A 27,883-nucleotide genomic window follows, 5' to 3' on the forward strand; every position below is an offset into this window, starting at 1 on the left:
ATCAATCAATCTTTATTTGTATAGCGCCAAATCACATCTCAAGACGCTTTTACAAACATAGGAGGTCTAGACCACTCTATGTCAAATTATGAACAGAGACCCAACTTCAAGACAGGGTAAGACTCAGTCTGACCCCACCTTAATCCACCATGAGCATTGCACATCGCAGTATTTAGCTAGTTACAGTGGTGAGGAAAAACTTCCTTTTAACAGGCAGAAACCTCGAGCAGAACCAGACTCATGTTAGACAGTCATCATGCCTCGACTGAGTTGGGTCTGGAAAGACAGATAGAGGGGAGTAAGAGAGAGAAGTGATAGTGATGAGACGAGTCGTAGAAGCTGTTGCCGCTGGAGTCCAGCACGTCCGTATCAGCTGGAGTCCAGATTGTCCGCAGCAGGAGGACGTCTACGGCAGCTCAGAGGAACCTACGAGACAAGGGAGCTCAGGGACTCCAGAAAGGTCTATGGTTAGTAACTTTGATGGGACAGGCAGAGTTAAAGTAAGTGATGAGGGGGTTGGGGGGAAGGGGGGAGCTAGGATCCCAGTGTGTCAGTGTGCCAGTTCCCCTGCCAGTCTTAGCCTATAGCAGCATGACAAAAGCTGGTCCAAGCCTGATCCAGCTCTAACTATAAGCTTATATATAGCTATGTGTCAGATTATAAACCAAATATTAAGTCATAAACTAGAGGTCTATTTTTCCAGATGACATCCCAGGATGTACAAAAATGTCATGGGTCAAGTTATCCCACTTCCTCTTGAGTGGGACATGGGGCATCTGTGTGTGTTCAACACTGTGATGGCAGTCCATCCAATGGTTGCACTTGGAACCAACAATGTCAAGCTTGTGGTGGCAGCAGAGGAAGAACCAATGGATCAGGAAAGTCAGTGGGGTTAATCTCCTTGCGACCATGAATGGTTCTCTGTAATCAAATCAAATTGTTGAAAAGTTTCAGTTGGGTCAAAGTCATTCAATGAACTGCCCTACAGGATAGGAGCAGGAGTGACTTTCAGGCTTTTTACAAACAAATGTCCAGCCATCCTACTCCATGCAGTGTTATCTTAATGTAAGGAGGAACCATTTCTTTAATGTACCAGTGTAAATTGTTTCTTTGTAATTTGCACCACTTCACTAATCACTTTCAATTCACTCACGAGAAAGCCTATAATTACTGTGGGTCAACCATTGCCTGCGTACAAAGCTGCTTATAATATGTCTAACTTTAGCCGATTCCCTCTGAGGTGTTTGTGGCCTCATATGCTCTGTGAGGGGGTACAGCTGTTCTTTACTGAGGGGTCGCTGGTCTAATTGTACCCAGGAGACCAGCCCCTCTAATGAAAATAGACTTCTGGTCAGTTGAAAAGGGAGCCCCCATGCTTTGTGGAAGGATGTGTCATGTATAGGAAACTGCAAGTCATGTTTTGGGTCGGTCTAATGGATGCCCATTTATAAAAATGTATAATTGGAATCAGCTTCTGCTTCTGTATCTATTTCATTTTCTTTATATCCACAAGCATTTTCCTTTAAGAACTTATTTTAAGGGCAGTGTTGTCACATGGAAGCTTTCAAGGTAGTGTGAGGGAATTAGTTCCAGCTGGCATTGCTCTGCTACAAAGCTTTGGTGCTTTCTCATCAGTGGCTGACACGTGGAAAAGATGTCTAGTAGGGATGTAAATTGCAAGTATTTTTTTCCCCTGCATCAAATTTTCCTTCACGACACAATGTAAATAACTGACTGAATATCTACGGATCGTATTGAGGTGTTCAAAACGTTAAACCTGCTGAATATCAACATGTGGAGCAGGCTCATAATCTCTGCAGACATACAGTCATAGAAGTGAAGGCTCAGACTTCAACAAGGGAACTGAACAGAGTCAGATTTCAGACTCACAGTGTCCAGTTTTCTGTCTACTCATTCTTATTGAGAAAAATAAGCATGTGAACATGGTCAGGCGTCATCCGGGAGCGCAACCGGGTCAGAATCAGTCCGGCGGCAGAGAAAGAAAGCACTCGTGGAGACCTGTCACTCAGCCGCAACCTCCAGCTGAGCGTCTCCGCTGTGCGCCACACCTTCAGTCAGCTGATTCTGAAACATGCTTTAAACATAAAACACCTCCCTGATAGCTGAACTAAATATGAGACCACATGATGTTTGTTCCACGTGTAGAAAATCAAACAAAAAAATGTGTTAAAGTAATTTCTTAACAATCAATTAATTGATAATCAATTAATTATTGACATCCCTAATGTGTAGTGTTTGTCCTTGATTTTAAACCCTCCACTCAAATCACCTCAAGCTGTAAATCCTCATTCAAAACTTCATAGATATGTCTCAAACTATCCTGTACATGAGGATTGTATGTGCCATTCATTCACAAGAACCATCATCCAGACATATTCAGACAGTTGTCCTTTAGTTACAACATGTGCTTGACTTTGTACGAGAATCTTGTAATGTAAGCACACGCATTAGTGGGCAAGAAAGGCTCCTCTGACCTTTGCTTTCCCTGGAAGTGGCTGGAGAGGCTTGGATCTGATGTCAGAATGGAGGGCACGTGATGCAGGACCAAAAGGCCTCGGAGCAGCAGGCCTTTACAGTGGGCCAGCGGCCAACCACCATCAGTTGGCGATGACAAGTCTATTCTGGGACTAGCGGAGGTCTGAAACTACTAAGCAGGAAACTATTCAGATACTCTTCCTCAATGTCTTATTTCTTCTTTATCTGCTTCAGTCAATCACATCAGCCTCCATTTGTGACTGTCTGCTAATGCATATCTGTTTATAGACTGAATTAAAGCAAGCACTATTAATTCTACAGTGAGCTTGTATCCCATTACCCTCCTGAGAGTCTATTTTCTATCATGTATTAATATAGTAATACTTTAAACCTGCATACAGCTATTGTAGCTCACATTATCTGTGTAAAGCAGCAGCAGCAGCACACCACGCTCATATCCAGGGTTTATCAGGCTCGCTGATACACTTTCTCTTGAAGTCGGCATATTTCATGTCTGGATGGCTGAGGGGACCAGGCCTCAAGCCAGAATAAGGGAAGTTTGAAGTTCAGTGAACACTTTGTGTATAAACAGTGCATGAAATCACACTGATATGCGGCCTGGAGAGCATGGCACCATGCATGGTGGTGAATATTACCCCAATGAGATAGCTCTGGGCTGGGTTTTAAGCAGCGTGTCACTAAGGCTGATTTGTGTTGTTTGCAATGGATGTTTGGATATGTTTCTTATCCATAATAATGAACCACACAACAAGCTGTTTAAGGAATGAAGTGTTTAACAGCCAACTTTCTACTGACTTAACCACAGCCTGCATATTCTCACCTGTACATACTCATCCAGCTTCACCTGCTGCCAAGCCCACCACCTCACCACCTCACCGCCTCACCGCCTCACCGCCTCCATATCGGGCAAACTGCAGCATGTTAACAATAAAACATATGTGTCGTAATACAGAGGAATGCCTTTCCTGCACAATTACCTGAGAATCCCTTTGTACCTCACCTGAAAATTCCTTCATACCTTCAGTTTGAATGATGAACTTGACGTGTGCCACAAAAGATTATATATATAGCACAATCAGGTATGTTTTTAGAGCATATTTGCTATAGGTGGAGTGCGTACATGGCCTGGGGCATCACCTTGTACCTGCCGATGAGTTTCAAAGAGCTGTCGTGGGATAGGGAATTTTTTGGGGGGAAGCGAAAGCAGGCTTAACCACTACTGTCAAAAAAGTCTGTCTGCTGTCCTCAAAGGACTCGTTCAGATTTGTATCACCTCACATTTTGCTGCAGATACTTTTGTATATTTCCTCATTGCTGGTAAGAGTTTGACAATGTGCTAAGAGTGTCTTTCAGGTCACATCAGTGTCTTTACTTGGAGTGGTCTGTTAAATGACAGTGTAGTCCAGCTGTTCAGGACAACAGATTTACAACCTGCTGCTGCTCCACTGCAGCCCTGTAAGCAGATATGCAACTTAACACAGAGCTGGCTCACTTCATTTTACTGTTACCATGGCAAGTCAAATAAAAACAGATTCGAGCCAGTGTTTGGATGCACCATAGTGTGTGGTGTGTGTGTGTGTGTGTGTGTGTGGTTTTTTTAACAGTAGTGGGGAAAGCGTCATTTCAATACCACTACTATTGCGCAACTAGACCACTGTGTTCCAGCAGAGTACAGCCCGCGTACTCTAGTCTACCATGTCAACTTTTCTCTTCTGAATCTAACAATAGTGAGTTGTCCTGCCATTTGGCTTTCACTGGACACCCGCTCTGAGAGGACACTCACTGACACACAGAGAGACGAACGGGAGACAGATGTACAGAAGAGAGAAGTGATCTAGGGAGAGAAATCTGATATCATGTTCCTGGGAGTGCTGGAAAGGTTAGCTATAATGCTCAGTCCTTTATATAGTTTGTAGTTCCCAGCTAAACGGAGGCATGGAGCCCTAATGTGAGCCGTCTGGCGCAGCAGCACATTTTTATAGTGCTTTACAGCCTGTTGCATCATTTTAACCACCTCTTTTTTTTATTTCAATGAGCTGCAACAGGAAATACTGATCCATCTATGTGTTTTCTTGTACTTGGTGGGACGATGAACCTCCAAGCAAAGACAGACATTCATAGAATCAAACTTAATAAAAGCTCTCCTAATAGCTATGCTCTCATATCCTGTCCATAAAATCTTTGTTCAGTGTCTCAAAATACAGCTCCAAATGTCCCTAGACATTGCACACTCAATACTATGCGACCTGAATTCTGAAAAACCACACCTTGTGTGTAGAGTAAAAGCTCCTCAGTGATACCTGATCATGAAATGCGTAAAAGTAGACGCCATGGACTTGATAACCTACATGGACGCCCTGCAAGTCGTTCCAGGGCAGGATAGACGTATACCAACTAGTCGACTCTGTTTCTTCGACACTAATCTCTTAAGAACAGCCTTTTTATCGGTACGGTGTGTGTGACACGCCAAAGGGTGTGTATCAGCCAGTCTTAATGTGTGTTTAGAGGTGTGTGTAAATTACATAGGAGGCGTGTGCGTTCGTGTGAGAGTGGGTGTCTCTGTAAAAGCCACAGAGCCACAGAACATGTGCTCAAACACACTCCACAGGTGTGTTGCACCGTTCTTTTGACTTTGCTCTCACTGTATTTTCAATCAATTTATGGCTGCCGCTTTTTTCTTCTCCGCTTGCAACTTTCTGCTGCTCTGTTTACTTTAGTGAGACTTTTTTTCCATGCCAGTTTTTTCCTAAGTATTACACAGAGAAGGTGGGAGGAGCCGAACTGAGAAGTGTGCCTCACTCTCTCTCTCTCACACTCTCACACACACACGCTGCCTCTCTTCCATTCTGTCATTGCCATCTCGGCAGAACGGAGACTGTTCATTCCCAGCCACGCTGAATGAAGGGGGGGACAGCAAACTTTTGACTTTGTTGAAGTCAGAATTCACAGAGGAATATTTGTTTTCTTCACGATTTCCAAAGGAGCAAGAAGGACAAGAGGAAAACAGTAAGAGAAAAGATTACAAGGAATTCTTCTACCAGTTTTTTTCTAATTGAGTTAAGAAACACGTGACAGCTGGTTTTGCCACTGGATTCTTTTACACAACAAGATGTGAGCTTGTCTTAGTTATTTTCTTTTCATGTTGTCATTTCCAGTTTTGCTTTGAGAGAGTATAATCAGATTAAGCACAATGGTTGCTGGAATGCTGATGCCCCTGAGGGAATTGAGGGCCATTTATGAGGTCCTTTTTCGAGATGGTGTCATGGTGGCCAAGAAGGACAAGAGACCCCAGGCCAAGCACCCAGAAGTAGAAGGTGTAAGCAATCTACAAGTAATCCGTGCGATGGGGTCTCTTAAGTCAAGAGGCTATGTGAAGGAGACGTTTGCTTGGAGACATTTCTACTGGTACCTGACCAATGAGGGCATTGTTTACCTGCGTGACTTCCTCCGCTTGCCCCCTGAGATCGTCCCTGCCTCCCTGCAGAGGATTAGGAAGCCAGCTTCAACGCTTTCTGTTGCCCAACGGGCTGCACGGGTCCAATCTGTGGAAGGTCCAACATCTTATGTTCCCAAGCCAGGACGTTGGGGCGAATCAGAGAGCCAAGAGGGACTGGCCGAACGCCATGGCTACCGCCACAAGATGATGGGTCCTGGAGAAAGAGAGGGCTACTCTGATAGGACCCCAAGATTTCGGGGTTGTCCACAAGCTGCAGGCCCTGTCAGGCAGAGAGCATCATGGGAAGTTGAGGACCAGTCTCAGTCCTCATTTAGAAAAGGGAACAGCTTCCCAAGAGAACCAGGGATGATGGAGGAGAGCAGGATGAGAGCGGTTGTTCGTCAGCCTCCTAGCGCGAGCATTGAGAGGCCAGTCGCGAGAACACAGGAGAATATAGTGTCTGAAGTCCAAAAGGATAAGGCCCCAATTACTGCCCAGGCTAAGAGAGAAGATTTGAAGCAGGATGTGTCACAGACAACTCTGACATCAGTGTACTCCAAACCAGCCCTACCATTAGCTGCTGCTGCTGTTGCTCTGGCTACAGGTGCTGCAGCATCAAAGATTACAGCAGAACCCTCTGCTCCCAAAACAAATAACCAGAAGCTTAATATCCTAGATGAAAAAGCTTCCATGAAGTCTAGCAAAGTGGTAACATACCATTCAGCTATCACAACACTTCCTGGTACAGAGGTCAGAGAGGAGAAGACAAAAAAGGCAATTGTTGTGGATCCAATTAAATCTGTAGAGGCCAAGGCTACAGCTGAACCAGCAAAGGCCCAAACAGTTATTGCAGCGGCTGCTTCTCAGGAAACCGCCAAACTCTCTCCTGGAGCAGCCAGTGTTTCCCCTGTCATCACAAAATCTACAACTGAAGAAGCCAAGGATGAGAAGACAAAAACACCAGTTGTTGATCCAGTTAAACCAGCAGCAGTTAAGCCTCTATCTAAGAAGGAAGCAAGCAAATTGAAAGCCCAGACAGATATCATAATACCTCCTGCTCAAGAAACTCCCAAACTTCCTGCTGACAGTGCTACCACCTCCTCCGTCATCACAAAACCTGCCAACAAAGATGTCAAAGAGAACGAGACACCAAATGTAGTTGCATTGGATCTGATTAAACCTGCAGAGATCAAGGCTACAGTGGAACCAACGACTGAAAAAATCAAGTCCAAAGCAGTTATATCTATGACTGCTTCTCAGGAAACCTCCAAACCCCTCACTGACACTTCCACCCCGATCCCTGGGATCACAAAACCTGACAACAAAGATTTCAAGGAGAAGAAATCAAATAAAGTGAGTGTGGATCTTTCTCAGTTGGCAGCTGCTAAAGTCGTGTCTGAAAAGCCAACTGAAGAAATGAAGACCCAGAGAGTGACCGCTGTCACCTCAGAACCTGTCACTGTGGAAGTCAAGGAAGAGAAGCTTAAGGGAACAAAGGTTGATGAGGGATCAATTAAACCTCCAGAAGTGAAGACCCCAGTTGAATCTAAGATGAAGCATGAGAAGGCAAAGAAAGCTACCAAAGTGTCTTTCACTCAGGATACCACCCAACCCCAACCCCAAAGTTCCACCAGTGAGTCAGAGACCGCTAAAGTGGAAGTGACGCAGGCACCCATTGATGCTCAAGTGACTGGAGTGAGTGTGTCGGTAAAGCCCAAACGTGATGACATGCCCCTGAAAACCACCAAAGTGGAAGGGGAATCCTCAATTCTTAAAACTTCCATTAGTACAAAGACTTTCTCAGCACCAAGTGCAGAAGATGCAAAAACAGTCAGATCTACAGTGACAGAGATTATTACAAAACAGGAGAAAAGTGATGTGAAGGGGATTTCAATTGTCAAGAAAGAAGAAAAAGTAGGGCAGGAAACACATGAAGTGTCAGTACAGGGCCCAGCATTAGAGCAAAAAGATCTGTCCTCAGCCCCATTCAGTCAGAAAGCTGATATGGAGGTAATAGTGGAAACCAAGCAACTGGTTGAAGGAAGCTCTAAATCCAAAAAGAAGAAAAAGAAATCCCCAGGAGAGATATCTAAGAGTAGTACTGATGAGGGACCACATGGCTCAGTGCCTGAGAAGGAAAAAATGTGTACAGACACGCCCCCTGAGGAGGAGGCAGAAACTGCCCTGCAACCCACACTCATGCTTAACTCAGAGCCAGCAAAAGTGCCCACGTTGAAGACTGAGGGGGCATCCCTTGTTAAGGAAAACAAGACTCAGTCTAAAAAAGAGATCCAAGTGGGAGAAATAAAGGCAGTCCCTAAACAAATGGGTGGAAAGCTGAAAATGGAGATTCCTAAAAAAACAGAGGACCAGTGTGATTCTGAAGTCAAAGCATTACCATTAGTCTCTACAGTGACCCAAGTAAAGCTTCCGGATCAAGCAAATGTTAAGGAACACACAGAGGGAAGCAGTGTCAAAAAGATAACACAGGGACCATTATCTCCAGTGGACAAATCAGATGTTAAATTGACCCACGTGGAGCAGATGAAATCTGAGGAAATGACTGTTACCAAAGTGGAAACGGTGATGGTGCAGAAAATTACTCATGTGCAGCATGTGCAGGCCAGTCCTAAACCTGAGGAGAAAAGTCCTGCAACAGTCTCAGAGTCGCACAAACTCACATCAGAGACCAAATCCCCAGTAAGTGCAGGGAAAGCTGCAGACGAAGCTTCAAAGGGTAAAAAGAAAGGGAAAGGGAAAAAGCAGGCGCAGGCACCAGCAACAGACAACATGACTGCAGAGTCTGTCCGTTTGCCTGAAGCCAAAACACTTCTGTCCACTGATATTACATCATTGTCCAAGAACACAGTTAAAGACAGCCCTGACATGGCCTCTGGACTGACTGAAGAGAATGTTTTCCCAAAGATGACTCCTGAAAGAATGTGCAGTGAGGAAACCAGGCAGGCAGCAGCTGTGCTCTCTGAGGCCCCTGCAGACAAAGGGGAGGTGGAGTCAGCTCCGCTCTATGCAGAAAAAATCAAGCGGGAGGTTCCGAAACCAAAAACATCCTCGACTGCAAGGGAAGCACACGCAGCCGGAGAATTAGCGTCAGCAGCACCAGCGCTAACAGCCGAGGCAGCTGTAGCTCAGGCTCAGGCCAGCCCCCTCACCAAGCGAGAGGAGCCTCCCAAAGTTGCACAACATTCAGCCAGTCAGTCAGTAGAGCGCAGCACAGAGAAAAGGCTCTCTGTCTCTGAGGCCTTAACACAGGAGCAAGAGAAGAAGAAGGACTTGGAGGAGGACACACCCTCTGCCTCTGCCACTCCCGCAACTGCCCAGCCCGACCAGGGGGACACCTGTGAGTCTGACAACCCTGACATTGACGCCATGAAGAGGAAAATTGTTGTGGTTGAAGAGATAGTTGAGGTGAAACATCTTGTTAGTCCTCAAGCAACAGGGGAGCAGTCACCTCCGCCCCCTGTGATACCTGAGGAAGATGAAGAACTGGACCTGGATGTTCTGGAAGCCATTGCCATAGAGCGGGCACTGTTGTCAGGGGCACCAGAGACGCTAGTTTACGGGGCCTCACCTGATTCAGACTGGGACCACTCACTGGAGGATCCAGAGGAGAAGACGTGGCCTAACTTCATTGAAGGTTTGTTTGAATGTATTACTCTACTTCCGGCCTTATCTTGCCCTCTCTCTGTGCATGTGATGTAATTGCTCTGGCTTCTTGTTTGAAGTGTGGGAGGTCTCCGGTAGGGTATGACATGACAGCTCTGTTATTGATCCTCCACATTGTCATTTCCCTATTGTGTTTCACTACTCCGGAGCAAACTCCCATGCTGTCGCTGTCTGTCTCTTCCTTATCTTCAAAGTATTATTTGGGGTTATTTGATTGCAGTTTATGGCTTTAAGTTACATATTACACATCCCTGCTTTTACTTTGTGATGTGGACGAGAGGCAGTCTCTCTTTTGATGTAGTTTCAGTGAGCTGGTGAGAAGAGTCCATTCAGATGTGGCTGTGATTTAATTACGTGTGTTAAAATAGACAAAGTATCAGTAACACTGTCATAGCACACCCTGTTGTGTATTCGAGACACTGTCAGATCCTTAGACTCTCTTTATGACATGGTTTCTTCCTCAAGAAGCTTTTACAGGTGAAAGTTATACTTAGAACTAATCATAAAGTTATATTACGTCCTCATTACTGGATGCAACCTGTAATCTACTACGCTGTTTACATGCAGAGCATTCAGACAATTAAGTAAAACATATCCAAGTAAGATCAAATATCTATTTTTTTGCTGTGGGGAATTCCAGCTCTGTTTGCTATTAAACTCAGCTCTGCACATGTGTCAGTGCGAACGGTAATCTCTCGAGCCATCTCTGAGTGTTTGCCAAATGAGATTATGCAGACCTGCAGTCCTTCCAACAAGGTGGGGCTGTTTGCTGAGATTCAGCCTCGCCTGTTCCCCGTAGAGATAGATGTCAGAGCCAGACTGACGATGAGAGGGAGGTGTGGTGCTTTTGGGAGCACTACTCCTCTTTGCTCCAGTAAGACTGTGTTCCTGGCACAGATTAAGTTCTCTCTTTTTATTTTTTTTGACCTGCCTTCAGTGTGTGTTGCAGTGAAGACATGCATGCCCCATGCATATCATTATGCAATGGTATGCGTAGGATTTGGGAGTTCTGTCAACAAAGTGATAACAGTAGTATATGTGGGCCTCTTGCTGGAGGCTCGAAAGAAATATAGGTAAATGAATAACTGGGCAGCGGCATCTCCATATACTGTAGTGGATAGTCTATTAAAGGAAAAACTTTTACTTCTTCCAAAGATGATTTTTTCTTTCTCCATTCTTAGTTTATATTTCAGAAGATTATGAATTTGAATCTTAAAGTGGGAGACAAAAACTTCCCACCTGTGTTTAATTTTCTTCTTTAAAAACCCAACATAAATGAGATTTCTTTATTCAATTTGCATTTTTCTTTGTGTTCATTTCATTCAACTTACACTTTGTAACTTCAAAACTCTTCTTCATGTTTGATTTCGGTTGATTATTTTCTCTGGAGAATACCACGTGTATTAAGTCCAGAGAAAAGGTGCCAGTTGATGCTGTGGTTGGCTTTACTGAAGTGAAACTCGCAGTGTTTATTAATATCAGGATGCAGACGCATATTCATGTGACTCCAGATTTTGTATGATGCCTATGATTTCGCAACTTTGGCACATAAAATATGATGTTGTGACTATCATGTGCATTTTTTTGTAATCCTAGCAGGGAGTAAAAAGCTGGGACTTCACATGGGCGTTGTCAATTGTGGGTGTGAGCAACGGACAAAGAGTCAGGAAGCTGGAATGGTTTGCTCACAGTTCTCTGGGTGTGTTTGTTTGGTTCCACACGTGACAGCAGGTCTGGATTCAATTAGCAGCCCGGTTCCTTTATTCAATCTGTGGTACTCATCAGGAAAATAAGTCCCCTTTGCAGTGTGATAAAACCACACGCATGACTCACATATAGAAAGCAGCGATCTAACATACACAGAATAAACTCCAGTGCCCTGCAGCTTTGAAAGAGAACTCTTCCTAGCACTGCTAATTGGAACTGTGAACATTCAAGAAGATTTAAGTGTTACAAGTTATTGGGGTTGTCTGATTTTAGTTCTTATCAGATGTGGACACAGGAGTGCTCGTCTATCAGATGGACACTGTGCTGTAACACACTGCTGACATCTGCTGTCCATTAACAACCACTGTCATCTGTCACACAGACTGAATGCTACAACATAACAAGAGCTGGTGCTAAAAACTGCAAGTAATGGTTTTATAAAATCATTAACATTTCTTTCTTGCCATGAAGCTAAGAATTAGCCACATTTTTCTCTGCTGCCAAAGCATTTTTTCTTGGGTTTTGACCTCAGATATGAGAGATGAGGAGCACCACACAGGGCAGCAGATTACAGAGATAAGTTTTTGTGCAGTGAAGTTTGGTATTCTTGGTATGTTAGCTAATTGAAAAGCAGGCAGCAGACTCACTTTCACCCTGAGATAAAGCTGCAGTGAGTTATTTCTACACCCCTTGTCCTGCGTCAGTTACTGTTTCTCTTTTATTAATTCAGTGATGTGGAAACCAGGAGAGAGGAAAGTATTTGAAAATCTGACTTGCGCCACAAAAATGTTGTTTTCAAAATAAGAACTCTTTTTACTGTTTTAGATTTCTCAGAAACATTTTGACATTGCATGTGACGCCGTTCATATCTGCTGAATAGAGTTATTTACATGCTTTATGTGCTCTTTTGTATGAAATGGACAAGCTCGAGAGGCTATTTCAACTCTGCCCACCCATGGCACCAAGAGCAATTAGACTAAATCACATCCCAGACATGTCACCGAGGTCCTCCACGTTTTCATCTCTGAGAATGTGCCCGATGCATTCTTGTGTGATTGGTTAAACGAAGAGCTACAGTGTGCTGCAGCTCTGCGCCTGTCATTATGGCGGCACGTCATTTTGATGTTATGACTCACTCGGACCATTCTCAAATCTGAAGGCTTGAGTTACAAGCCTGACCTTTGGGAGAAGAAAAACGCTCTAAAAGGGAGTTATTGTGAATGCTGAATCTCATGGTGTCTATCAGTAGCCTGTGTTGTGTGTTGAGTTGGCAGCTTAAAGAGGATCTGCTGCTTTTCTGTTTTGCTCAAAACAAAGTTAATGACCTTAGCTGTGATATCCTGCCTATCTTATACTGCTGACTCCACCTGCAGAATCACATCTTCCATTTCATTGGACTGAACGTAAGCGAAATAACACATTAGCCAGCCTTGAACAAACTGACACACAGGCACACCAAGTAAACATTTTGGTATTAAAGGGATGCTGTTACAACAAACTGTGCCAGTACCCAAAATACAGTGAGAATAAAACTTGAGAAGGTCACTTTGGTCTTCTAAAGCTACTGTTTAATTTCTGTTAATGTATGCTGATGATGGAGATGTATCATGAAAAACTGGAATCATGTATTTTCCAGCATTTTTAAAAATTCATCAGCAGGTAAAAGCAGACTTTGTGAAGTGTGCGTGATTAAGCATGCAATTTAATGAGCAGCTAAAACATAATCCTTCCCATTAATCAGCTCTCTGTTTGTGTGTGATCCAACACCCGCCAGTTTGAAGTACCGCGTTAGCGTGCTGGAAGCCTTTGATATCAAATTTAATAGCTGTCTGCTGCGACGTCATGAGTTGGGCTAGGACTCTGCACTGATTCAGCAATCTGCTTAAGCAATAAAACAGTTAACTCCTCGTAGGATGAACAGAGGAAACAGAGAAATCGATAACATGTGGAATACACCGAGGGTTTGGTCAAGATGGTTTTGATGTTAGTCATTTCCCAGGGTTCACGTTGGCTGGCTGACTAACACGCCATCAGCTTCATTGAGATGGGAAAGTAGTTGCAGTGTTGCACATGTTCAGTGCTCTGTCTGATTTCAGTGAAGTGTTTCAACTTTTGCTTTGGCCCTTACTCTCAATCGAATGTTCTCAGTAGAGTAGAACACAACAGCAACTTTTACCACACAGTCCAAGCAGTATCGATTGAGGCATGAGCCCCTCTGGACACAAGCTCAGAATACCTTTCAGCGTTGTGTCCTAACATGAAAGATATGTGCATGGAGCTCAGGCAACTGTTAGGTTCAGAGGTTTGTAAAGCCACATGAGGATGTTCATGGATGAATTCCCTGCGATCCTCTACAAAGCCCCTACATGGTGTCTCAGTATAGCTGCCCTCATTTCTCGTTGGGCATCAGTCCTCAGCGTTGAGGTTGCATGAGAGGAGACAATCCCAGCTCTTCACTCCAGACACTGGGTGGAATTTGCTTTTAGCATTATGGAGACATGCAACCAGTCAACGCTGCCATTAACAGAGCTGTATGTATATATTAGAGACAACTATATTTAGAGAATGCTGCGCATCGCGGTGATCCCAAAAGCAATCAGGGATGAACGCAGACCATGCCAAGCTTTCTTACTACCTGTCCATCACTAAACTCTGTGAGAGGCTGAATCTGATCTAGTTAATATACTATCAGTCGAAGCTCTCACTTTTCATGTTAACTAGCTTGCTAATGTTACTGCCAGGGATTTGTCCCATAATGATGTTGAACATATCCAGTTGAACACATGTCATTTACAATTTAAGCACCAGATATTGAGCAAACAGTCTCAGCTGAAATGTCTTCATCATCATCATAAATGACAGATTGGAAGCTCAGCAGCAGAGTGGATGTTCTTTTTGTTACAATAATTGAATATTGTGTTGTTTTTTGTTGTTAAAGAGTCTCCTTTTGAATGTGCTGTGGGAATGATGACTCTAGCATATGTTGGTCATGTCGTGTGGGGCTCTCATGTCAGAGCTGCTTGTTTGCTGAGTGCTGTGAATTAATATCACAGAATAAACCGGCTACCATCATCTTCAAAGCAAGAAGTGGGAAGAAGGGGTGAAGGGGGGCCTCTGCTTGCGTTTGTGGGGTGTGTCTCCAGGGGGCGAGTGAAGCCAAGTGTCCCGCCAGAGCTCTTCCATCAGTTTCTAACTGTGACACTGTGTGATCATCTGGCTCTGGTGGATATTTTTAACCCCCAGACCACCCACCCCAACCTCCCCCCTCGCCCCCGTCGCGCCCCTCTCGCCCCTGCCCCCTTCTCCAGCCTGTGCGTGCCGTCCCTCCTCCCGTGGCCACGGGAGAGCAGGCTGACGGATCCAAACAGCAGGCACAGCCTGTCACAGTTCAACACGGGGGAGAAACAGGGCAGTTCAGCAAACAAACAGGAGCGTCTCCTGTTCTCTTCATTCCCCCTCTGTCCAGCTCTCCTTTACCTCCTCGTCCTCCTCTCCTCCTCTGTACCGTCTCTTAGATGAAGATCATACCTGGTAGGTCCACAGAGTGGGGTTGCCGTGGCGTGTCTGTCTGTGTCTAACTGCGTATGTCTGTCTGGCTGATGACTGTCGGTGGGTTTTTGGCAAACACACAGTGTGAAGTGTTGTTGTGTTCCCGTTCTTCGCGCACACTCAAACAAACACAACAGAGGCACGCACACATTCACATTTAACACAGAGCAACCTTCACCTAGTGCAGCGCGGAGTGTATTCCATATTTAAACCTGTCCACAATGTGACTCACTTGAATTACGTGTGAGGTTGGCTGCCTACTATAGTTTCCTTTATTTGATGCTATGTAGATAAGAGTGGACCAGGGCAGAGGTCTAGGGGGGCAATGTCACCACCCGCCCCCCTCTCTCTCATTAGGAGGTGTCTTTCCTGTCAGTCTGTCTTTTGATGGGTGTCAACAAGGAGGGCTGACTTCTAAAGAGTGTGTTTACTCTAACGTTTCCAGTTTGTGTTTATCAGAGACGGCTTTGTGTTGGTGTTTCGGGGCTATTTCAGATTATCATGAAACCACAACCACCTGCTGTCCTCCTCTTTGTACAATGCATCTGTTGTTTGTAGTTTGTGCCATCAGTAATAATTAGGTTTTAGTTTGAATTCCTTTTTTATGAATGTGACAAATATTTAGTTGTGTTTTTAAATCACATGGAGATATTGATAGTACTAGCTTGCGAGCTAGATGGCCACATTTTTAGATAGACTGTAACAAACTAAGAGAGGCAAACTGGTTTTACCAGAGAACAATCATTCCTACCGTTGCTTCTGTGGGTTTGACTTTATTCTCCTGAAATATGTTATCAGCCAAGAATGTTGATAGCAGGCCCATCCCACACGATAACATGAAGTGGTTGTTGCAAAAGATGAAATGAGTCACAGATGTAGTCCAGATTATAAAAACAATGTAGTTCCTTCCCATATCCTCACCCTTACTGACACAGGAAGATATTGTAACTGATAGTGAGACTCATAAAACTAATTGAAGATAAACTTAGTGATTATAAAAACAATGTAGTTAATTCCCGTATCCTCACTATTACTGACACAGGAAGATGTTGTAACTGATAGTGAGACCCATAAAACTAATTGAAGGTAAACTTAGTGAAAGTAAGAACAAAGATGTTTCAGTTTTTCTGTTGAGGATTGGAAAAAGATGACACAGAGAAGTGTTGTGCAGAATGCAACTGTCTGAAAACAGCTGAACGATCAGGACAGGCAGACCAGGCGAGAAGAGGGCTCTCTAATAGCTTAGCTTCAGGGCGGGGGAAACAGCAGGAATTCTTGCTTGAAGCGTCCTTTTTTTAAGTATGTCCCTGCCACACCCACACTGCCCCACTACCCCCACCTCCCCCTTCCCTGCGAGGGCCCACCTGTCACTATCTCCGGCCCAGGCTCGTCCCCGTCATCCTCTCTCTCTTATCTCTATCTGTCCCAACAAATGCCTGCAAACCCCCCTGGACCCACTCTCCCCGCCCTGGTGGTGCTGGGGCACTTAGTCACCCTGTTTTTATTCTGGCGCTTGAGAAAACACAAGGGGAAAGGTAAGAGAGCTGAAGGATATTAGTACTGAGTTGTTGTTTTTTTTCTAAGGGCTAAAAAAAAGTGGAGTAATATTCAAGTCTCCAGGTACATGGATGGTAGATAAGCTTTGGCTTGATTCCTTCCTCTGCCTGTCTGAAACTTAATTCTAAACTTATTCTGGCGCTATTACGTGTGTCATCATTCTATTGATTAATATTGAACTAATTTACCATTTTTTTTATCTTAATACAGTCAGGACTTTTTCATAATGGTAATTTTAGTAGGTCTGCAGGCTTATGTCCAGCTTCATGTGTAGTATGGTATGTTTACCCAGTGCATTAGTCACGTTCATGTGTAACCTTGAAACATGTCAGCCTGCAACCCTGACCATCCAAAGGTGCCACCAGGCTTTTCTGTGCCACTGTCACGAAGCGTCTGCAGCTGCAAAGGGATTAACCCTTATTACACTCTGACAGAGACCTTCTGTTTGGCCCATGTTGCAGTGGCTGAAACTCTGGATATATAGTGCATGGCTGAAGTGAGCTGAACTTAGCTGACTTTATTTGTTCCCCTGCAAAGAAGCTGTGATGCCGTTGCAACAATGCCTTACCGTGACCCTCCCAAACCTGTCTAGTCAAGTTTGCGCTTTGGATCAGAGATGTGTGTGTGTGTGTGTGTGTGTGTGTGTGTGTGCGTGTGTGTGTGTGTGTGTGCGTGTGTGTTTTAGTGCTTCTTCAGTAACATGAGTCGCTTACTTAAAACACGCCGGTTTTATACACCTGCCAAGTTGGAGCCACTGCCAGTCCCCTAACCATCTGCCAGCCACTGAACAAACAGCCAGCCTTACAAAAGCAGTGAATCAATGTGTCTGCTCAGGGGCAACCCTTTGATGACTTTATCTTGGCCTCACCCTGGACTGATATTGAATTTGCATGCACAGAACCACAAACAGGCACTGCCCTGCAGATAGACAGTGAGCTGTTCTATACAATGTCATCACATTGGCCTTTGTTACAGCTGTAACACTCACAAGGTAACCAATTATTCTATCCAGATTAACGTTAGGAACACTCCAAACTAGGGATATAAATTTCAAGTATTTTCTGTGATTGATCTTTGGAAATGTTAATGATCAATTATCCATTAATCATTCAAAATAAAAACGTAAAAGTTTTCCATGTCAAAAATAATGCCCCCCTGACTCAAATTTTCCTTCATGACACAATGTATATAACTGACAGTATTGAATATCTATGGATTGTATTGAGGTGTTCAAAATGTTAAACATGCTGAATATCAACATGTGTAGCAGGCTCATAATCTCTGCAGACATCCAGTCATAAAAGTGAAGGCTCATACTTCAACAAGAGAACTGAACAGAAACATATTTCAGACTCACAGTGTCCAGTTTTCTGTCTACTCGTTCTTATTGAGAAAAATAAGCATGTGAACGTGGTCAGGTGTCAGCCGGGAGCCCAACCGGGTCAGAATCAGTCCGGCGGCAGAGATAAAAAAGCGCTCGTGGAGACCTGTCACTCAGCCGCAGCCCCCAGCTGAGCGTCTCTGCTGTGTGCAACACCTTCAGTCAGCTGATTCACATCCAAACATGCTTTAAACTTCAAACACCTCCCTGATAGCTGAACCAAACATGAGACCACATGATGTTTGTTCCACATGATAGAAAATCAAAACAAAAAAATGTGTTCAAGTAAGTTCTTAACAATCAATTAATCGACACTTGATTGATTGTTGACATCCCTAGTCCAAACCGGCTTCTCATTTTAATGCAAATTTAAATTCTGGACAAATAATGACAAATTGGTGTGTTGGTTACACATTGCTCTAGTGGAGTGTTTGCATCCATGGTCCAAAAAGGAGGAAGCGTTTTGAGTCTAGTGACTCATCCTCTCGTGCAATCATGGTGTCAGATTGAAATGTTTCCATATTCGCTACAATAATCATATTATCATCAGTGCTAATGTTAGCATGCTATAACATAAAGCTAATGCCCTGACCTGAATCATTGTGATGGTATACCCACAGGATATTAGCCTGTTAGCTTTGTTATTGTGAGAATGTTTGGATGTTTAAGCACAGCTTTGCCTTCATTTTTCAAAAGAGTTGGTATAATCTTTCTAATATAAGAGCCGAAAGAGATGACAGGGTGACTCAGCTGAAAGGGATCAAGTGGGGTAAGTTATACTTAATATATGACTCAGTTGAAATCATGTGCTAGGATGCAGAAGTAAGTAAGCTATCTGTGATAAGTAAAAGTAGACACAAGCAATGTTTGTGCTGCGACTAAAAGCAAAGATTTGATCAGCACAGACCAATGTTAGGGTCACATTCGTCAAGCATTTTAACTGTGATGAAGTGAGCCTACGGTCAGTTTTCACATGCAAGGAAACATTGTGCAACTTATTATTTTGCACGTACTGCAATGCTCAACTTTCAAAGCTGAATTGGTATCATATACTGAGGACACGTGACTCTAATCTTAGATGCATTTGACGTGAGCTTATTTACTGCGTTCTACCTGACCCTGACATTATAATGTTCCCTCTGCTAATGTTTTATTGTCAGAGATACTAAAGACTTTAATGCAGCTGCTGTCAATCCTGATCTGGGCTTTTCGGCCCAGGCCTGCCACGGGGGCTTTCCGGTCTTAGCTGTCCCTTATCCGCTGGCAGACATTCTGCATGATGACAGTTCTGCTCTCTGCACACTCACTACCTCCTCAGCTGGAGGATCAAGCTATTTTATACGTCAGACTAAAACCCAAAAAGCTGGCTGCTGCCGCATGCAGAGGTGGGATCATGAATATTAACATCCTCCTCCAGGGCTTGTTGTAGTGAGGTCAGCACAAAAGGTCAAGCAGTAGAGGGCCGGGCTAAGTTGGACTGTAAATACCTTTTGTCAGGTGCATCCCTCGGCATTCCTAGCTGAACTTTAACCTTTCATTTGTGTTTTTTGCTCTTTAGCTGAGTGCCAAATTTGGCGCGTTAACCTCATGGGCCAGAGCAGATTTCCTTTAACTCATACCAACACTTGTCAGTCTCGGTGTTGCAGCGATATCAAACTTCTGTCTTGACATTTATACTCCATGATGGCTGTTTTAGGTTTTTCCCAGGCTGTTAATCAGTTGTTAAATTCCTTTGCATAAGTGTTCTGTGAAGGATTTTCATGGCTTGTATTCTCAGGCGTTACTGGTTGAACAGGTGGCTCTTTTTAGCTAAAGTAAGCTCACTCCCCATCGCTCTTTTTCAGGAGCTGATAGCTGAGAATGTGTCAAGTCAAATCTGACAATGCTAATAAATAGAACCATCCTGTTGAGTACAATTTCAGCATACACATTACAAAACGCAGGCTCTGTAAGAGATAAATGTGAGACTCTGAGCTGTGTGGGTCCTGGTGGTTAAGTTCTGGCTCTTTGGCTTTGGCCTGGTTTGTGGAAAAGCCAGCATTCTTCCTGGAAACAACCATGACTCCTGCTCTGGAGAAATCCAGCCACCACTTACTGTTCACCACTGTGTGTGTGTGGGTGCCTATTTTTTCCAGGACTCATCAGTGTGTATTAAACAGCCTTGACGGCCTACACCACTGTGGCTACCCCTGGTGAACCAGTGGGCATGACTCATAATGTAAACAGTGAACGTCTGTCTCAGGGGCTCAAAGAGACCAAAAGGGGCTCCAGATACACAGCTCATGTCCTGTGGGAGGAATGAACAAATCCTGATGAGACAGAAAGACACATGGAGCTCATACAGGACGCTCATTTAGGCCTGATTTTAATTTATGAGCAGCAGTGGGAACATGGAAACATTTCCAGCCTGTACTTTGAGTTTACGAAAATGTACAACTGGGATTCCTCATACTGGTGCATATAGTAAACAGTGACATCAGTTGTTTAAGTTAAGGAGCTCACATATTGTATGCAAGTGTACCGTTAGGACCTCAGGGTTGTGTAGTGATGAATGTGCTGCAGAAAAACAACCGCTTCTTTGTCTGATTAGATATCAGTAAAGTTTCAGAGACATTTTCCACAACGTGGTTATGTATTCATCTTCTTCTGTGTGGCTCAGTTTGAGCTGTGATATACACTACCAGTCAAAAGTTTGGACACACCTTCTCATTCAATGGTTTTTATTTATTCTAATTATTTTCAACATTGTAGATTAATACTGAAGGCATCAAAACTATGAAATAATCTGGTTTTGCCATAATCTGGATTACAACAGTAGTCAAATAGGGCTATCCATTGTGTACTAACCCTACCTCTGAACAACACAACTGATGGTCTCAAACACATTAAGAAGGCAAGTCATTCTACAAATGAACTCTTGACAAGGCTCATGTTAATTAGAAACCATTCCAGGAGACCACTTCATGAAGCAGACTGAGAGAATACCAAGAGTGTGCAAAGCTGTCATGAAGGAAAAGGGGGGCTACTTTACAGAATCTAAAATATAAAACAGATTCTGCTTTGTTTAACACTTTTTTCTTCATTCAATAATTCCATATATGTTCTTTCATAGTTTGGATGTCTTCAGTATTAATCTACAGTGTTTACAATCATTACAATAAATACAAACCCTTGAATGAGAAGGTGTGTCCAAACTTTTGCCTGGTAGTGTAACTGAAATCCTGCGGTGCACTTTTGGTTGACACTGACATGTTTGAAGAATAGAAACTAAGACCAAGCTCTTCCAGAAATGATTCCCTTTCTTGATAAGAGAGGATTTGTTTGGAGGTGGATTTTGTTGTCTCTTGATCAGGCTGGCTGTTTTTCCATATGTATGCAAATCTAAGCTATGCAGCTGCTGGCAACAGCTACAGGTGTGGTTCACTAGAGGTGGGTAAAACAGGGATATTCACTGGTACTGTTAGACACAGTAAGCTCATTAAGTATCTCAGGTTTTGGTATGTCGCAGCAACATTTTTGATATCTTTGGTTTGATTTGTTAATATAATAGATTCTACTCATAATCACAGCTTATGACTATACTTTGTGCTTTAAGTGGGGAAAAGAGTGCTGGTAGTCCTCATATCCACTTTGTGGTGTGTGTATCATGCAGCCTGTATCAGTAAATCGTTAGTATACTGTTCTACATTTGAACAGGCCTGTCTCATCATCCCGTTCAGCTCCGATTCGTGTTCTCTTTGTTCTCTTTTAGAGCCTGGCCAACATTTCTGTCCTCATCTTTTTACCCAGATTTTCTTAATTTATCCAACACTGTGCACACTCAGATTTTGTGTTGATTTGACGTTACCCTTTGGCGAAAACAGACAAGTGAGCGCCTGGGAAAGGACGTGTGTGTTTCATAGTGCACCATGCTAATAGATTAGATTCCTTGGGCATGTAACAGGTACAAGCAATGCAATATAGATAGCATCTAACCAGAAGTGCTTTAGCAGTAAATTCAATAATATGAATAATACAGAATATACAGAGTTATGAATGATGAGTATATTGTTTTGATGAATTTTAGTTATTGTTATGAATCACCAAGAGAAGCTGTAATATGGTGAGGATAGGAAAATGCACAGACAGCTGGTAAGAACTTCCCTTACACAGAAAACAGTTGTGACACAACAGGGGGTTAAATGTAGAAGTGGCGGTATTGTGGTCACTAGTCCACTTAAAGCACTGACCATACTTCACTTTGGTGGGATTTTGCCATGTATGAGAGGCAGTGTCTGAATATGTCATGTGTTAATGTCCTCAATCACACAGTACAGATCATACCTGTCTGTCTTTTAATTATGTTTAATTTGCATCAGGACTTTGGCTGAAAAAAAAATCATACGATGGCTTTGGAAAACCCTATTCTAGGGAGTAAATAGTAAATGAAATGTTAAAATAAAACGCATACAATCTTAAAAAGCTCATTTGCTTTGAAAATGTAATGTTACATTTAATGCACATGCCTATATAAATAATCCTAACTGCTATATTTCATTCTATGGCAAAAAATGTACTTTGTGGCCATGTTTTGAGTTCACATCATTAAAATGTATTTCTTAATCTCCAAGCTGCAGCACTGCCCATTCAGAAGTTTCAAGAATATAATTCATATTCATTTTGAGTCAATTCCAGATACCTATCATACAGTTCTTTATAGACTTAGATAGCATACTACACCAAAGATTATTACCTAATGCATCATGAAACATATTATTGTTTTCTCACATCCATCACAAGTTAAATCTGCTTTAAATAGACTCCAAGCAGCAGGTCACTGAAAAATGTTGTTCCTTGAGTGATTGTGTTCAGTGTGACACAAGATCATAGAGCAACCTGTAAGGTCCGGGGTCAGAGTTCAGTGCCCTGTAAGAGGAGAACGCAGCATATTTAGGTCACTTTCCCTTTTAAATGTGATCTAGGAAGAGCTCAGCTGTGCCCCGTCGTAAATTGTCACTTCCTAAAGTTGACTGGCGACAGTGGCTGCGTGTGCCAGCTGGAGTACACTGCTGCTTTGAGCAGACGTTGTAATTCCTGAGTGATCTTAAAGCAGTCAGAGTTTATTATTTGTGGTTTTATTGTGGTCAAACACATCAATCAATTCACAAGTTGTGGAGCGGTTCGTTTTTATAGTAAAGAAGTGGAAAAACCAACACATTTCAGGGTCCTTAAACACCTCCTCTTTTCAGTGCTTGTGCAGCAACGATGGAAACACAAACATTGATTGTGGGAACATTTCTGAAACTGTTACACTGATAAGTCGATTATATCAGGGCAGTGAGGCATTTTCAGATAAAAAAAAGAGGTCAGGCTGAACATTGCACCATAGTTAATATCAAACAAGTATCCCTTGCTTGGTTAATGAAGAGTTGTTGATTCATAGATTTCAAATTGACTGGAAAAATGTTACTACACAAAAGAGTTATTCATTTATGAGTGACACATTCTCTATGTGTGGGTGTTCCAGTATGCAGCATGGTATTTACACTGAAAATGAAACAAAGATCAACATAAGCAAAGACAGCATGAAAGTAATGTTGCATTACCTGTTAACTTTCATTGAGTCCATAAACCAGGGGGGCAGGGCCAGCTCTCCAGCTCTCACCTGTTGGAAAGTGGTTCCTGTTTCTTTTTCTAGTGTCCTCACACCAGCTGGCACAGTGTGCCGGGAACACAGAGGGCTACGGGTGGGATTTAACAGCGGGATCATAATGGCTTCATTTGGGAGACGAGAGCGAGGGACTTACCTGCATGAGATGAGCTCATACGGAGAAAGGAGCAGATTTCTGTACAGTAAGATGTGTTGTGTAGGTGAGTGGAGACACTGTGGAGAAATGTGTGTGGGCTTGGGGGGGAGGAGTTACAGTTTATGGATGTGTCCACAAGATGATAATGCATGGGTGTAACTACAGGAGCCATGTACAGTGGGAGTGAAAGGACTACGTGTTACTGTATCCTAGTGTGTGCTTAGCTAAATGTGTATTATTATTATTATTATTATTATTATTATTATTATTATTGTTATTATTGTTGTTGTTGTTGTTGTTGTTATTATTATTATTATTATTATTATTATTATTATTATTATTATTATTATTGTTATTGTTATTATTATTGTTATTATTATTGTTATTATTATTAGTAGTAGTATTATTAGTATTATTATTATCATTATTTAAAAAAAACAATAATAATAATTATAAGAAAAATGATAGTAATACAAATATTATTATTATTATTTGTAAAAAAAAAACCCACAATAATAATGATATTAATAATAATAATCAGTAGTATTATTATTTGTAAAAAACATTCATAATTATAAAAATAGTAATGATGCAAATATTATAATTATTTGTAAATATTATTTGTATTATTATTGTTATTATTAGTATAATAATAATACTTATTGCTGCTAATGTTATTACAATACTAAGAGTTGTAATAATAGTAATGATAATAATTTATATTTGTATTATTGTTATCATTATTATAACTGTTAGTGTCAGTTTTTAAATAATAATAATAATAATAGTAATAATAATAATAATAATAATAATAATAATAATAATAATAATAATAATAAAAATACGAATAATAATAGTAATAATAATAATAATAATAATAATAGTAATAATAATAATAATAATAATAATAATAATAATAATAATAATAATACAAATAAATTAAAAAATAAAAATAAAAAATAAAAATAAAAAAATAATAATGATAATAATAATAATAATAATAATAATAATAATAATAATAATAATAATAATAATAGTAATAGTAATAATAATAATAGTATGGTTTATGCTATTCAACAATTAACATTTGGTTGCAGTAGAATACAAACCGAAGCGCTCGTGGATGTAACTGATGGAAGATTTGAGGAATTCAAACTGTGTTTTGCACATTTATTTCTAGAAACAAAATGTTCTTAACACAGACCTCAAGAGTACAAATGCATTTTGGTAAGAAACTCTAGGTGTAAACAAAGCTTGTTTGTTTATAAGACAAATCCACTGAGCGAAGACTGGAGAACACACCACATCAGAACTACAACCAAAATGTTGGCGTTTTTAAAAAGCGCACTGTGGGCACTCTGGAAACAGTTTGAACAACACAAGGAGTCAGAGCTGAGAATGACTGAGCAGTCTTTTCTTTGACATTCACTGAACTTTTTAGAGCAGCTGCATGAAGCCTGAGATGTAAAACCCTAAGGATAGAAAATACAGACACTTATTCACAGGTAGAGTAACTACAAATGGACAGCAGTTATAGAGTAGTTTGTAGAGTAGATGTCTAGTTTTTGACCTCTCCAAAAGCTTCACACTTAATGTGCGGACCCTGAAGGTGAGCAAAGGAAAATATCTGAAATATTAACACAATAATGACATGAATATCACACATACTGTATCATCAAATCCAATCAATTGGTGAATTATTTCATTGGCAACATAATTCCCCTTCAACTAAACAGTCAAAGCAATTATAACATTAAAATATTATATTATAAAAAAAACTCACATTATAAATGCTGTATGCTTGATTAAAAACCTTTATTGAATGCATTCATATATGGAAGTAGGGATGTGTTTGATAATGTTTCCCTTAAAGGTGGGAAGGAGAAGCATGCTGTGAGGTCATCAGAGCGCCAATGTGAGATTTTCAGATCCAATATGGCCGCACCCAGCTGCAAGATCAGGCTGTGAGCTTCTTCCAAACTATTATAAGGAATGCATTCTTATGAACAAAATAATTGTGTTATTAGGTCAGTTCAGGGGCGTTGCCAGGCATCACCACAGCCAACCCTACAAAATATAACATTGCTGCTATAATACTGGTTTATTTGCATTAAACAAAAATAGATGCTCAAAACTATCCTGGTTAACTGACTCAAATCTAAGCTATATATCAATATATATATATATATATATATTTTTTTTTTTTTTTGTACAATGTCTCCAAATGTAACTGCAAAATATTGACCTTCAGACTGTCCAGCTCTTTAAACAAGATTATTTGAAGCCAAGTGACAAGGAGGCATTATTTGGTATAATCTAACCTCATAAAGTCAAATAAATCTCCAAAAACCTACAGTTTACTTTCACTCAGATTCAGTCACACTTGATGCTCTGAAAGTATGACAATGACAAGCTTTTGTATGCATAGACAGCTGTTTAAATCACACTAATAGCCCATGCGTTTTTTAACATATTAATCTTGCATCCACATTGGTTGATCAAGGCTCACGGTCTGTTCTGCAGCCGCTGTCCACTCAGCACCCCAGGAGCTGCCTGCTGCTGACATACAGCTGTGGTCCAACTGTAAACAGAGACTCCCCTTTTCTACAGAAAGGAATTCTGAATGTTTGTTTATTTATTCAGACAATTTTAGTTATCCTATTGCTGTTATAACAAAAGAAAAGAAAAGAAAAGAAAAGTGTAGTAGAAAACTTTCAGACCCATTAGGGGCCCCCCTCCTCACTTGGGCCCCAGGTAGTCAGTCCCACAACGACACCCCTGGCTCAGTTCCATCCCTTACGAGCAACATTCAGTCTTGCTAAATCAATAAAGAACAGAGTAGAAACAAGTAAAAGAAAAAAAGAAAACTCAGTCATTTTTTTGGTTTCTCTGATTTTAAATGATGAAATGTTTCAAGTTAAATGAGGACTTAGTATTTTCGCTCCAAACACCTGCTCACCTTGTGCATTTTGTAACACAAAGACATGCAGAAATTTGCCTCTGGCTGCTTCTGATGCCATAAATCATGCTATTAAGTCTCACCTGATTGGAAAAGTATGTCACGCAACCCATACATTACGTGTATCTACTACAGCTTCAGCATGCCTGTGTTATGATGAGGGAGGTGCCATTCCTGTGGGAACTGTCTGTCTATGTCAGGTGTTGGAACATGTCTGAAAATACTAAAAGTTTGTGTCACTTTAAATGACAGGATGTGCAGACTTTAGAATGACACGGGATGACAGCAAAGGTCTGTTTTATGTACAGTATAATAGGCTTTATAGTTCACAGCAAAACATGATGGGTTTGTTTTTCCACTGGAAATGAAGTGGCCCTTATGACCTGCTCAAGGAAACATTGTATTTAGTGTTAGCTAGTTTAAAAGCAGCATGTCCACTCTGAAAGTGTCAGGTTTCATCAGGTTTTCATATGGGAACAGTGGTTCAAACGTTCACCCATTACTCACTCAACAGTGTGATCAAATATGTCCAATCATGGGTTCACCTCCATATCACTTGATCTCTCTGTAGCCATCTATTTGATCATTTTGTATGATGATAGATGGGACATTAGTGAGTTCATATTTACTTAGGATTTGTCATGTGTCTATACAAAATGACTTCATGATTTAACATTTTCACATCTGTTGTTTCCTTCAGATTTGGTTTGAAGATACATTTTGCTGCTGTACAAATTTATGTCTTAAATAGCTTCAGTGACATCAAATGAACTGTATGCTTGAATATATAGGTGATGTAATTTTGTTATGCCTATAACTTTGTGCATTTCTTATTTTTTGTATAAACACTAACCTACACAACCTATTTATTTACCTCAAATACCTCAAGGAAAATATTGTGTTAATATTAGACTTTCGAAACATGCTCTAGATCAGGGGTTTCCCAAACTTTTCAGCCCAGGACCCCCAAAATATAGGTGCCAAAGACTCACGACCCCCACTGTCCCTCAAAGTGATTTAATGTGTCTTCATTTAGCTGGTCTGCAGAAAATGACCCTACCTATATGAGCATGTGTCTGTGTTTCCTGTGCTGTTATGAATTAACCTGCTGCTACTGATGCTTTTGATAATCATCTGGCAACAAAGAAAGGCAGAAAACTCATTACACTTTATATTTTCAAGGTTTTATTTCAAGGTTAGCTACTACTTTTGTCAATATATTTTACTTTAATAGGTACAATTTACTATTTTTGGATAACTTTAAAAAAAACAACATTCTGGAATACATCTCACGACCCCCCATTTGT

The 27,883-nt window shown here is 41.5% G+C and overlaps 1 protein-coding gene across 1 annotated transcript in view; it reads left to right on the forward strand.

The window, feature by feature from the left end:
- The first annotated feature begins 5,707 nt into the window (after nt 1-5,707).
- Nucleotides 5,708-27,883, forward strand: part of LOC117822409 (plectin-like) — a 90,221-nt gene continuing 68,045 nt past the window's right edge. The window contains exons 1-2 of the mRNA XM_034697115.1: nt 5,708-7,271; nt 7,407-9,608. Coding sequence (XP_034553006.1) covers nt 5,708-7,271; nt 7,407-9,608 — 3,766 coding nt within the window. The remainder of the gene's footprint in view (nt 7,272-7,406; nt 9,609-27,883) is intronic.

This window comes from Notolabrus celidotus, chromosome 12, assembly GCF_009762535.1.
Source record: "Notolabrus celidotus isolate fNotCel1 chromosome 12, fNotCel1.pri, whole genome shotgun sequence".
NCBI classification, from domain to species: Eukaryota; Metazoa; Chordata; class Actinopteri; order Labriformes; family Labridae; genus Notolabrus; species Notolabrus celidotus.